The sequence below is a fragment of the Mizuhopecten yessoensis genome, unplaced genomic scaffold (genome assembly GCF_002113885.1).
Source record: "Mizuhopecten yessoensis strain PY_sf001 unplaced genomic scaffold, ASM211388v2 scaffold4105, whole genome shotgun sequence".
Classification (NCBI taxonomy): Eukaryota; Metazoa; Mollusca; class Bivalvia; order Pectinida; family Pectinidae; genus Mizuhopecten; species Mizuhopecten yessoensis.
Genome location: NW_018405378.1, coordinates 448504 through 462196, shown reverse-complemented (window position 1 = coordinate 462196; position 13693 = coordinate 448504). Strand labels below are relative to the sequence as shown.

Sequence of the window (13693 nt, the reverse complement as noted above, 5' to 3'; positions counted from 1 at the left end):
GTTGTTGTTACTCCCCAGTAAGTCAGATCTCAACAGCACTTACAGCTGTTGTTGTTACTCCCCAGTAAGTCAGATATCAACAGCACTTACAGCTGTTGTGGTTACTCCTCAGTAAGTCAGATCTCAACAGCACTTACAGCTGTTGTGGTTACTCCCCAGTAAGTCAGATTGTTAATTATAAAGCCATGATTCATTTTTATTTCTTTTTTCCCCCCCATATTTTAAATAGATATAAGATGTTGCACTTTTGTTGTACTGGAGAAAATCCTATCCTGTACAGGTATTAGAGAATTAGAAATTTACATATGATAGCTCTATCTTGGACAAGTATATGGGAGAAAGAAAGAATGCCACTACATGTAACTATGAAAGGAGGTGTCAGTTAATATCGTAATCAAGTTTGTTTAGGTGTCATGTAGGAGTAGTTTTTGATCAGTGTTGATTTTGTGATGCAGGCTTTCACAAATTGCCAAATTCACATCTTCCTAATTTTAATAATAACAAAACAAAAATCTAAATTATTTTTGAGGGTTTAATATCTTAAATGTCACTGAGGGTTGAATTAATGTCTGTTTTCATAATTTTTCAGGCCCATTGTTGTGATGATAAGGTTCACTGCTGTCCCGCCTCCTACAAGTGTCTTAGTTCTGGTCTGTGTGAGGATAAAAATGGCTTCCAGTTGCCATGGACACGCAAGGTAGAGGCCACTGCCTTAAAGGTCAAGGCCAACATTGTTTGTCCTGACAAAAGTCAGTGTACAGAAGGAAAGACCTGTTGTATGAAGGGCGTCAATATCTATGGATGCTGTCCTCTCAGAAATGTAAGGTTTCGTTTTATTTATCATGTTCAGCTTTTCTCTACTCCTTTTTTTTTATGGCAAGTTAGATTTGATTTCCCCTGGCATCTTAGGATGGACACCAGGGGGTCTCCTTCCCTTCATTTATTCTGCTCTTTTATTTCTTCTCTTATCCTCACTTCAACCGTTGTTTTGTATATAATTTTTGCAATGCAATTGAAATGATATATTATAGCCCCCACAAATCCCTGTATTAATGTATATATATATATATCCATACACAAACAAATCTATCTATAAATAATATACATGTAATAGCTCCTGTATGGTTGTGATCGGGTTTTACCTTTTCACCCGATTTAGACAAAATATTGATAAAAGTTACATTGGCAATAATATACACAGTCATTTATATCACATTTCATTTATTGAAAATTTAACAATTTATATTTAAATTCAATATTTGATAATGTACCAATCAATTCAAATCAAAGTACATCAAACATTCAAATAGAATTTAACAGCAGACTTATAGTACAATATATATATATTTGTACCTCAGAAATTATTTTTCAACTTTTATGATGTTAGTTAATCTTTTTAAAATTACAATATATATATTTGTACCTCAAAAATTTAATTAATATTTTCAACCTTTATCATGTTAGTTATTCATTTTAAAATTAGATAAGTCCAGAAACCAAATACTGTTGTGATTTCAAAAATGTTAAAAACAAAATGTCCTTATATTTCCATTAGTGCTTCAAAGTTATCGTTTCAAGTACAAATATAAACAATACATTTTTTTTCTCACTTATATGTGAGAGAAATGCAGTAGAAAGACAGACTTTCAGGTTTCTGGGTTCAAGATGGCCGCCCTGACCACTGATTGGCTCAGACAATAACAGTTATAACTTGAGTTCTATAGGGTCGACTTTGATATTATGTGGGAGTAATATGTCAAAGGCATGGTGTTTTATGTTACAGGCTGTTTGTTGCACTGACAAGAAACACTGTTGTCCCTACGGGTACAAATGTGGCCCTAAAATTGGCACCTGCATGCAAGGTTACCATGTCACTGACCTCTCCATGGAAACCAACCTCGACCAATCAGATGAGTTGACCCCAGACCACAAGGTTGCTGTTAAGGAGACGGTACTCTCTACTAATATCGTATGTCCAGACGGGCAGAGTGAATGTAAGACGGGACAGACTTGCTGCAGAGAAGAATCTGGCCGATACGGATGTTGTCCTATTCCGCAAGTGAGGGGAAATTTATTTTCTACGTCATTTAAAGAATTAGGGTTTTCTCTGATTTTGGTAATATGTGTTTTCATTAAATGTTTTATTCTGCTTAACCAATGGGCCTTAGGGGTCTACGGTGGATCATATTTGTTTTCAGGGAGGAAAGTCTGCAAAATTTCTGATAACCATTTAAAACTTCTTCTGAATAATGTTTGTGTGAGTATGAGGCTTAAATTTGGATCATGATAGACGGTCTGTAGCTTAGATGAGTGAAGGGCTGTCAGCTTTGTTCGGATTGATGACTTGAACCACATTCCATGTGTTTTTAAATGGATTTTTTTAAAATGGATTGTTTTTAAATGGATTGTTTTTGAATGAATGGATTTTTTTAAATTGACTGTTTTTAAATGGATCGTTTTTGAATGGATTGTTTTTAAATGGGTTGTTTTTGAATGAATGGATTGTTTTTAAATGGATTGTTTTAAATTAATTGTTTTTGAATGTATTGTTTTTGAATGAATGGATGGTTTCTAAATTGACTGTTTTTAAATGGATTGTTTTTGAATGGATTGTTTTTAAATGGATTGTTTTTTAATGGATTTTTTTTGAATGGATTAGTCTAATTAGTCCCCAATTATCAGTTTATAAGCCTCACACAATTTGTCTTTGAAAACTGAAAGATCCAGGGTTCTGATATTTAAGTACCTCATGAATGAATGGAATACTATGAAATGTCCTCATATACATATATGACCCTTAAGGTGTAGAGCCATTATAATAGGAATTTTCATGAAGACCAATATTTTTAGCTCACCTGGCCCTATGCCGTGGTGCGGTGTCTGTCCGGCGTCCATCCGGCATTCGTCCGGCGTCAATATTTTATTTTAAACAACTTCTTCTCAATAACCAAAAGGCCTAGGGTGAAGATATTTGACTAGTAGCATGCTGGGATGAAGGGCTACCAAGTTTGTTCAAATGAATGACCTTGACCAACTTTCAAGGTCACATAACTTAAAATCTTCAAAAAAAAATCTTCTCACTAACTGAAAGACCCAGGGTACTGATATTGGGCCTGTAGCATGCTAGGATGAAGGGCCACCAAGTTTGTTCAAATATATGACCTTGATCCACTTTCAAGGTCACAGGGGTCAAATGTCTTAAAATATTCAAACAACTTCTTCTCAATAACCAAATGGCCCAGGGCACTGCTATTAGGCCTGTAGCATGCTGAGATGAAGGGCTACCAAGTTTGTTCAAATAAATGACCTTGACCCACTTTCAAGGTCACAGGGGTCAAATATGTTTAAAACCTTTAAACGACTTCTTAATAAGCAAAAGGCCAAGGGTGATCTTATTTGGCCATTAACATGCTGGGATGAAGGACTACCAAGTGAATGACCTTTGCCCATATTCAAGGTCACAGTGGTCAATATATGTTTAAATCTTTCAATGATTTGTTTTGTATAACCAAAAGGTCCAAGGTAATGATATTTTGCCAGAAGCATGCTGGGTTGGAAGACTATAAACTATGTTTAACCTAGTGTCCTTGTTCGACATTCAAGTTCACAGGCGTCATATGTTTAAATCTTTTAATAGGTTCTTATGAATCAAACACTGATATTTTGCCTGTAGCTGTATTTTAGTCCACTTTTAAGATTACAAGTGTGAAATTAATACCAGGTGAGCGATGCAGGCCCATTGGGCCTTTTGTTCCAAATATGTTATGTTTAATTAGGTCAAAGGTAAACTTTTAGTGCTGTATACATGTATGGGGTCAAATTTTAACACAGGCTATCATAGTTGAAAAGCTTTCAGAATCTTCTCAAGTTTCATTTGGCCCAGGGACATGATATTTAGCCGGCAAGTACCCGGGATAGAGTGCTCTAAACAGCCTTCATCAAAGTTATCAACTTGACTTGCTTTGGAGGACACAGGGGTCAAATAGGTTAAAATCTTCCACTGATATTACCTACAGTATCATAAGGTCTAGAGCCAAATCCAGTACTTTATGTATTACAGTTAAACCTTGTCATACTGCCACCATTTGTTCAGAGAAAATCTGGCATTATAAAAGGGTTTGGCAACAAATGGAGTGAAAGTATTGTATAAAGAAAGTCTTAAGAAAACGAGAAAAGAGCCATTGAAAAATGTTGGCCCTTGGTATCCCTTGGTCTGTAGCTGTATATGTTTACTGTTGAGACTGTCTGGAAAAACTAATATGGCGACTGGTAGCCATTTTTATTTTCGAGAATTATGTTTTGTTGCCTCTATTTCACAGAAAGTGCTGGCATCTTTCTCAAATTTGGTATGTAGGTTCCCCTCGATCACTTTGTTAAAAATACTAATGAGAATTCATCTCTTATTGACATCAATTCTAATTATTAGAGAAGGTTTACAACATTTCAGCATTTTGTATATAGTTAAATTCAATAAGATTTGCCATAGTGGCAAATAAAATAAGAGATAAGGTCGTTTAAGTTAATGTTCAAGTTTCCTGTTTAGGATTTCAAACATGGGACTTGAAAATGAAGAGCAAAGAAGGTAAAATACCATCTTTTGTAGATCTGATAAAAGATTCTTTCAGTGAGGGCACCAAGGTCTTTATAGGACCTATTTTTTTAATGTCTGATCAGAAAACTATAATGTGCACTGATTAAATAATTCTTTCCACAACAGGCGGTTTGCTGTGCAGACATGAAACACTGCTGTCCAGAGGGCACACAATGCGCCACTGGTGCAGGCAAGTGTATCCGTGGTAACGGTTTGTCTGTGGACTGGTTGGAGAAAACTGAAAGCCGACCCGTAGCTACATTGTCAGATGTTATTTGTCCTGGTGGAAAGTCGGAGTGCCCATCCGGTAACACCTGCTGTTTAGTTGGAGACAATAAATACGGATGCTGTCCTAGACCGAACGTAAGTCAGTCAAGTAATCTTTCACAAGACATCAAATCTAATGAGTTAAAATATCTGATACATGTACATCTTGTGAGAGAGTGGAAACTCACGATAAAGTTGATTAGACACAAACAATAACATCCAATCTTGTCCATAAAATATGTTCATTAAGTCTACATATATTTCGTAGGTTTAGTTGTTGAGAGCTTGAAATATACTGATCCCCCCCCCGTAACGAAGTAAGGGGGGTATACTGGAATCAGCTTGTCTGTCTGTCCCTCCGTCTGTCTGTCTGTCTGTCTGTCTGTGGAAAAATTTGGTCTAGGCAACTCATTCTAAAGTAATGGACCAATTTCAACGAAAATTTCCAGATGATAACTGCCACCTGAAGTTGTGCATCCAGGATTTTTTTTATCGTTCTTAACCTTTTTTACGTAGTTATATCCCTTTATTGAAATCCTTTATACCTTGACAACTACTACTAAACTACTATTATAGGTAGATTTTAGCAAAACTGGTTCACCAGGGCTAACAAGATTTGCAGGAAACTATGATGTGCTCTGTTAACTTAATTCTTTCCACAACAGGCGGTTTGCTGTGCAGACATGAAACATTGCTGTCCAGAGGGCAAACAATGCGACACTGGTGCAGGCACGTGTACCGGCGGTAACGGTTTGTCTATGGAATGGTTGGAGAAAACTGAGAGCCGACCCGTAGCTGTGTTGTCAGATGTAATTTGTCCTGATGGAAAGTCGGAGTGCCCATCCGGTAACACATGCTGTTTAGTTGGAGAGGATAAATACGGATGCTGTCCTAGACCGAACGTAAGTCAGTCAAGTAAACTTTCACGAGACATCAAATCTAATTGAGTTGAAATATCTGATACATGTACATCTTGTGAGAGCGTGGAAACTCACGATAAAGTTGATTAGACACAAACAATAACATCCAATCTTGTCCATAAAATATGTTCATTAAGTCTACATATATTTCGTAGGTTTAGTTGTTGAGAGCTTGAAATATACTGATCCCCCCCCCGTAACGAAGTAAGGGGGGTATACTGGAATCAGCTTGTCTGTCTGTCCCTCCGTCTGTCTGTCTGTCTGTCTGTTGAAAAATTTGGTCTAGGCAACTCATTCTAAAGTAATGGACCAATTTCAACGAAAATTTCCAGATGATAACTGCCACCTGAAGTTGTGCATCCAGGATTTATTATATCATTCTTAACCTTTTTTGCGTAGTTATATCCCTTTATTGAAATCCTTTATACCTTGACAACTACTACTAAACTACTATTATAGGTAGATTTTAGCAAAACTGGTTCACCAGGGCTAACAAGATTTGCAGGAAACTATGATGTGCTCTGTTAACTTAATTCTTTCCACAACAGGCGGTTTGCTGTGCAGACATGAAACATTGCTGTCCAGAGGGCAAACAATGCGACACTGGTGCAGGCACGTGTACCGGCGGTAACGGTTTGTCTATGGAATGGTTGGAGAAAACTGAGAGCCGACCTGTGGCTGTGTTGTCAGATGTAATTTGTCCTGATGGAAAGTCGGAGTGCCCATCCGGTAACACATGCTGTTTAGTTGGAGAGGATAAATACGGATGCTGTCCTAGACCGAACGTAAGTCAGTCAAGTAATCTTTCACGAGACATCAAATCTAATTGAGTTGATATATCTGATACATGTACATCTTGTGAGAGAGTGGAAACTCACGATGAACTTGATTAGACACAAACAATAACATCCAATCTTGTCCATAAAATATGTTCATTAAGTCTACATATATTTCGTAGGTTTAGTTGTTGAGAGCTTGAAATATACTGATCCCCCCCCCGTAACAAAGTAAGGGGGTATACTGGAATCAGCTTGTCTGTCTGTCCCTCTGTCTGTCTGTCTGTTTGTGGAATAGTTTGGTCTGGACAACTCATTCTAAATAAAGTAATGGACCAATTTCAACTAAATTTCCAGATGTGATAACTGCCACCTGAAATTGTGCATCCAGGATTTTTTTTATCTTTCTGAACCTTTTTTTTTTGGCGTAGTTATATCCCTTTGTTGAAAAATTCTTATCTTGACAATTATACTCCTAAACTACTATTCATACCTGTCAACCTCTCGGCATACAAATCAGGGTGATGACCCTCTTTGGGGTTTTCAAATCAGGGTCATAACGCGTAGCGTCATTTTCACCCTCTTTTGATATACTATACCCATTACATATATGGAAACCATTAGGAATTAAACAACAATTTTACAACTTTAAATGTGACTTTTATCATAGTTCATGGCTACTGATTTTGCTGCCTTCAAAAGCTTGTCTGAAGGCGCATATTCATAACAGACAGTGTCCTGGTTTAGTTTACATGAAAGCAGAGCATATATGCATACATGCTATAACTTTCCAGTGCAAAATAGTGAGATCAGTGATTATTTTTAGTGAGATTTGGTCAAATATAGTGAGATTTTATCTCTGAATTCGTAAGAAATTCGTAAGACATTTAAAACATATATTCATTTGTGTTATAAGCCTCTATTTACTTTGTTTGGGCCAAAATTGAAGATTTATTGATATTTTAAAGGATTTTAGGAAGGTTTACACGTGACATAGGGTCCAGATAAAGCTATCAACATTTAAAAGTAAATAAATCACATTAAAGGCAAAAAATAAGAGTAATTAAAAAAATAAAAAATTATTGAGGGATAACCTTGTTAACCCAGGTTAGAAAAAAAAAAATCTCAAAACATTGGGAATATTTAATATTAATTTGTTGGGAAAAAATAACCAATAACTACTATTTTTATACATTGTATATCCAATTCTAAAGAAACTTGTTTTCTTCTATTTATGTTATTTTCATTAACACTCAATCCCTCCCCACGGCAAGAGAATGAATTCCGGATTCGATGTCCGCGTCCGGTTTCGATTTTATAGTCACCTCCAACATTTCCGTTTCGATAAACCATGTTTTCGATCGTAGTGAATTAACAGCTCTTTAAGTTGCTGTCTATTGTTAATGTCAACTGTCATCACATATTAATTATCAACTAGCCCCCAGTTGATGAGGGGTCACTGACTTAATTGCTTAACAGTTCACACATCGGTGAGCAAGTCACCAAGCCATGCCCCGCTAAATCGGCTGGCCGGGCCATCCAGATCTTTCACACCTATGCTGCTAATTGGTCTGGCCTGTAATTTAAGTGGCTCGCGTGTGACTTCAGACCTCTCAGTGACCAAGGTCAGTGTGAATCCATATAGCTATTGTTTATTCACAAAGATTGACCAAATTTTGTTTCTTTTCCTGAGACCGATTTCATACCAAGTCAAAATGGGACGATTTTAAGTGAGATCAATTAATGTATTTGAAATAAACAGAATGAAATGGGTTTGAGAATCCGGGTCTTTTAGGGTCATAGATTAAAAAAACAGGTGAAATGATGACCCATTCGGGTCATAATTTTTTCTGGGTGGAGGGTCTTGTTTCCGGGTGTAACCCGAACAATCCGGGTGAGTTTACAGGTATGACTATTATAGGTAGATTTGAGCAAAACTGGTTCACCAGGGCTAACAAGATTTGCAGGAAACTATGATGTACTATGTTAACTTAATTCTTTCCACAACAGGCGGTTTGCTGTGCAGACATGAAACACTGCTGTCCAGAGGGCAAACAATGCGACACTGGTGCAGGCACGTGTACCGGCGGTAACGGTTTGTCTATGGAATGGTTGGAGAAAACTGAGAGCCGACCCGTAGCTGTGTTGTCAGATGTAATTTGTCCTGATGGAAAGTCGGAGTGCCCATCCGGTAACACATGCTGTTTAGTTGGAGAGGATAAATACGGATGCTGTCCTAGACCGAACGTAAGACAGTCAAGTAATCTTTCATGAGACATCAAATCTAATGAGTTAAAATATCTGATACATGTACATCTTGTGAGAGAGTGGAAACTCACGATAAAGTTGATTAGACACAAACAATAACATCCAATCTTGTCCATAAAATATGTTCATTAAGTCTACATATATTTCGTAGGTTTAGTTGTTGAGAGCTTGAAATATACTGATCCCCCCCCCGTAACGAAGTAAGGGGGGTATACTGGAATCAGCTTGTCTGTCTGTCCCTCCGTCTGTCTGTCTGTCTGTCTGTCTGTGGAAAAATTTGGTCTAGGCAACTCATTCTAAAGTAATGGACCAATTTCAACGAAAATTTCCAGATGATAACTGCCACCTGAAGTTGTGCATCCAGGATTTTTTTTATCGTTCTTAACCTTTTTTACGTAGTTATATCCCTTTATTGAAATCCTTTATACCTTGACAACTACTACTAAACTACTATTATAGGTAGATTTTAGCAAAACTGGTTCACCAGGGCTAACAAGATTTGCAGGAAACTATGATGTGCTCTGTTAACTTAATTCTTTCCACAACAGGCGGTTTGCTGTGCAGACATGAAACATTGCTGTCCAGAGGGCAAACAATGCGACACTGGTGCAGGCACGTGTACCGGCGGTAACGGTTTGTCTATGGAATGGTTGGAGAAAACTGAGAGCCGACCTGTGGCTGTGTTGTCAGATGTAATTTGTCCTGATGGAAAGTCGGAGTGCCCATCCGGTAACACATGCTGTTTAGTTGGAGAGGATAAATACGGATGCTGTCCTAGACCGAACGTAAGACAGTCAAGTAATCTTTCACGAGACATCAAATCTAATTGAGTTAAAATATCTGATACATGTACATCTTGTGAGAGCGTGGAAACTCACGATGAACTTGATTAGACACAAACAATAACATCCAATCTTGTCCATAAAATATGTTCATTAAGGTTACATATATTTCATAGGTTTAGTTGTTGAGGGCTTGAAATGTACTGAACACTCCCCCCCCTCCTCCCTGTAACGAAGTAAGGGGGGTATACTGGAATCAACTTGTCTGTCTGTCCCTCCGGCTGTCTGTCTGTCTGTGGAAAAATTTGGTCTAGACAACTCATTCTAAATAAAGTAATGGACCAATTTCAACTAAATTTCCAGATGTGTTAACTGCCACTTGAAGTTGTGCATCCAGGATTATTTTTATTATTCTGAACCTTTTTTGCGTAGTTATGTCCCTTTGTTGAAAAATTCTTATCTTGACAACTACTCGTAAACTACTATTATAGGTAGATTTGAGCAAAACTGATTCACCAGGGCTAACAAGATTTGCAGGAAACAATGACGTGCTCTGTAAACTTAATTATTTCCTAACAGGCGGTTTGCTGTGCAGACATGAAACATTGCTGTCCAGAGGGCAAACAATGTGACACTGGTGCAGGCACGTGTACCGGCGGTAACGGTTTGTCTATGGACTGGTTGGAAAAAACTGAGGGCCGACCTGTGGCTGTGTTGTCAGATGTTATTTGTCCTGATGGAAAGTCGGAGTGCCCATCTGGTAACACCTGCTGTTTGGTTGGAGAGGATAAATACGGATGCTGTCCTAGACCGAACGTAAGTCAGTCAAGTAATCTTTCACGAGACATCAAATCTAATTGAGTTAAAATATCTGATACATGTACATCTTGTGAGAAAGTTTACATATATTTCGTACGTTTAGTTGTTGAGGGCTTGAAATGTATCTATACCCCCTGCAACAAGATAAAGGGGTATACTGAAATCAGCTTGTCTGTCCTTCAGTCCGTACATCTGTCTGTTCGTAGAAAATTTTGTCTAGACAACTTCTTCTAAAGTAATGGACCAATTTCAACAAAAGTTTCCAGATATGAAAACTACCCATTGGGCCCTTTGTTGAAAAATCCTTGTCCAGACAAATTTTGCAAAGCTACTGGGCAAATTTCAATGAAATGATTCAGATATGATAACTACATGCACCTGATTTTGTACATGAAGGTATTATTTTTATCATTCTGAGCTTTGTTGAAAAATCCTTGTTCAGACGTCTCCTCTAAATCTAGTGGGCCAATTCCAACCAAAGTTTTCACATATAACTAACCCCTGATGTTGTGCACCCAGGTATTTTTTTCCGACCCTTTTTTATGGAGTTTATGGCCCTTTGTTGAAAAATCCTTGTCCTGGCAACTACTTCTCCAAAACTACTGTCCAAATGTCAAAGTAATCTTTCACAAGACATCAAATCTAACCGAGTTAAAATATCTAATACATGTACATCTTGTGAGAGAGTGGAAACTCACGATGAACTTGATTAGACACAAACAATAACATCCAATCTTGTCTATAAAATATTCTTATTCAGTTTACATATATTTCCTTCGTTAAGTTGTTGAGGGCTTGAAATGTATCTTCCATAAAGTCAGCGTGTCTGTCTGTCTGTCAGTAGATTTTTTTTTCTTCTTGACAACTTCTAAAGTAATCAACAAAAGTTTGCAGATATGATAACTACCACCTGAAGTCGTGCATCCAAGTTTTAATTTTTCCGTCTTGTGTGCAGGCGGAATGTTGTGCAGACAAGAAGCACTGTTGCCCACAAGGCTACGAGTGTGAGACGGGCCAAGGAAAATGCACCAAGGGTGACCACGTCATTGATTGGTTGGAAAAATCTCCGTCCAGCATAGTGACCAAGTCCCCAGGGGTAAGTGGTCAACACCTTTGTCCGGACCACCTTTCCGTTTGTGAGCCTGGTCAGACCTGCTGTAAGATGACCGGCCACCTGTATGGATGCTGTCCCTTCCCACAGGTACTGTGACTGTAGCGTGTAGAATCCTACACAGCATGCGTGTGATATACAGTTTCAGTTGCGACCCCTATTTCTACACTGGGAGTAGACCTTCAATATCTCCCATTCCTATATTTCCTTTTAACTCATGTACACAGTCTTACATTTCATGGACACAGTTTCCTGTTTCTGGGGTCTTAATGAAATTGCCAACAAATCTTGGTGATCATTTTACAATTTGACAAGTTTTTGTAGAAAAAAAAATCAGAAAGTTTTATTTAGCTCTTCAAAAGCACGTGAACAAATCTTGGTGATCATTTTACAATTTGACAAGTTTTTGTAGAAAAAAAAATCAGAAAGTTTTATTTATCTCTTCAAAAGCACGTGAGCTTATGTATATAAACATATAGTTCCTATGCCAAATCCCAATTACCAGTTTATTTAATATCTTTGCCGTTGTTCACAAACACACACAGTATCACACAGTATAGGTGGTAAACAAAACTGCCATTGTAAATTCTGCCTTCGGCTAACGCTAGCAGAGGGGCTGATTGTTTTCAAGTATTAGCTATATCCTACTATATTTCTAATAATGCTTTTATGTTATGTAATTATTTGATGTTTTTTTTCTCTGTGCCTCGGATTGCTCCAAAAATTTGACAACATCATACTGTCTACACTGTTAGAATGACCTCCTTGCCCCATATATATTTATTGTAGGGAGTTTGTTGTGGTTTGTGTTGTAGGGAGTTTGTTGTGGAGATAACAGTGGTCACTGTTGTCCAGCAGGGTACACCTGTAATGTCCAGGAACAGAACTGTAGAAAGGATGGACAAGTCATTGAGTTCACAAAGGTCAACACAATATCTGTCCAGAATGTGGTCTGTCCTGACAAGAAATCAGAATGTCCAACAGGAAATACTTGTTGTCTTGGAGTTGGAGACCGATATGGATGCTGCCCGCTGCCAAATGTAGGTCAACATAGATGATTCAAATACACATCTCCTTAAGGATCCCTGTCCCACTACAGGCAAAACACATCTCCTTAAGGATCCCTGTCCCACTACAGGCAAAACACATCTCCTTAAGGATCCCTGATCCTCATTACTTGGAAGATTTATTGCTATCAAACTGTCTGTCATTCCGTATCTCTGACCATCATTTTGAATTTCTTTCTCAGATGTTTTTGTTTTAATAAATAATTGAACCAGTTTTCTTTATGTTAATTGCTCAAGGGTAAAGGAGAAAACTATTGATTGTTGATTATGGACTACGTTTGTCAAACGTCTGTCATTTTAACTTACCTCTGAACAGATGATCGTACAAATTTCAAAGCTCTGTTGATAACAAGCATGGTCCATCTTAGACAAGTTCCACTCACATTGCCATTAGTTACTGACTTGTTTTAGAAAGTCAAGCAATTGTTTTAATTTAAGTAATGATCAAAATAATCAAATCTCTATCACAGGCACATAAATATTTCTTAACATTAATATCGTCAACATCCCGTAACATACAATAATGATTGAATGTTTCCCCTCCACTCGTATCGATCATCAATGATTCGACAATAACACCCCTGCACCTAAACATAGATGTGTACTTGAATGTTTTCCCTCACACCGTAACATTCTTATGTAGTTGAATGCCTCCGAGCTGCCCATGTGTTGATGTTAATTGTTTTAAGAGGAAAACATAATGGACTTTGAACTGATGGTTTTTTCCACAACAGGCGGTTTGCTGTGCAGATGGGAAACATTGCTGTCCAGAGAATACAAAATGCGACACTGGTGCAGGCAAGTGTATCCGTGGTAACGGTTTGTCTATGGACTGGTTGGAGAAGACTGAAAGCCGACCCGTAGCTACATTGTCAGGTGTTGTTTGTCCTGATGGAAAGTCGGAGTGCCCATCCGGTAGCACATGCTGTTTGGTTGGAGAGAATAAATACGGATGCTGCCCTCAACCGAACGTAAGTCATTGAACAACCTCTCACAAGAAGTCCTATTCCTTTAATCAAAATATTGAAAACACAAACGTTTTGTGAAACTGGATATACACAACAGTATTGTTCCATGACGTTATTTGTTGTG

The 13693-nt window shown here is 37.8% G+C and overlaps 1 protein-coding gene across 9 annotated transcripts in view; it reads left to right on the top strand.

Moving 5' to 3' along the window:
- LOC110448502 (multiple epidermal growth factor-like domains protein 6) overlaps window positions 1-13693 on the top strand; it is a 44573-nt gene that overhangs the window by 13828 nt on the left and 17052 nt on the right. For 3 of the 9 annotated variants that reach the window (XM_021494769.1, XM_021494767.1, XM_021494772.1), the window contains 11 exons: window positions 590-820; window positions 1784-2059; window positions 4718-4954; window positions 5524-5760; window positions 6327-6563; window positions 8565-8801; window positions 9371-9607; window positions 10184-10420; window positions 11379-11624; window positions 12350-12574; window positions 13336-13572. In XM_021494769.1, coding sequence (XP_021350444.1) covers window positions 590-820; window positions 1784-2059; window positions 4718-4954; window positions 5524-5760; window positions 6327-6563; window positions 8565-8801; window positions 9371-9607; window positions 10184-10420; window positions 11379-11624; window positions 12350-12574; window positions 13336-13572 — 2637 coding nt within the window. The remainder of the gene's footprint in view (window positions 1-589; window positions 821-1783; window positions 2060-4717; window positions 4955-5523; window positions 5761-6326; window positions 6564-8564; window positions 8802-9370; window positions 9608-10183; window positions 10421-11378; window positions 11625-12349; window positions 12575-13335; window positions 13573-13693) is intronic. The other 6 variants (XM_021494768.1, XM_021494770.1, XM_021494771.1 and 3 more) reach the window with 6 other exon arrangements.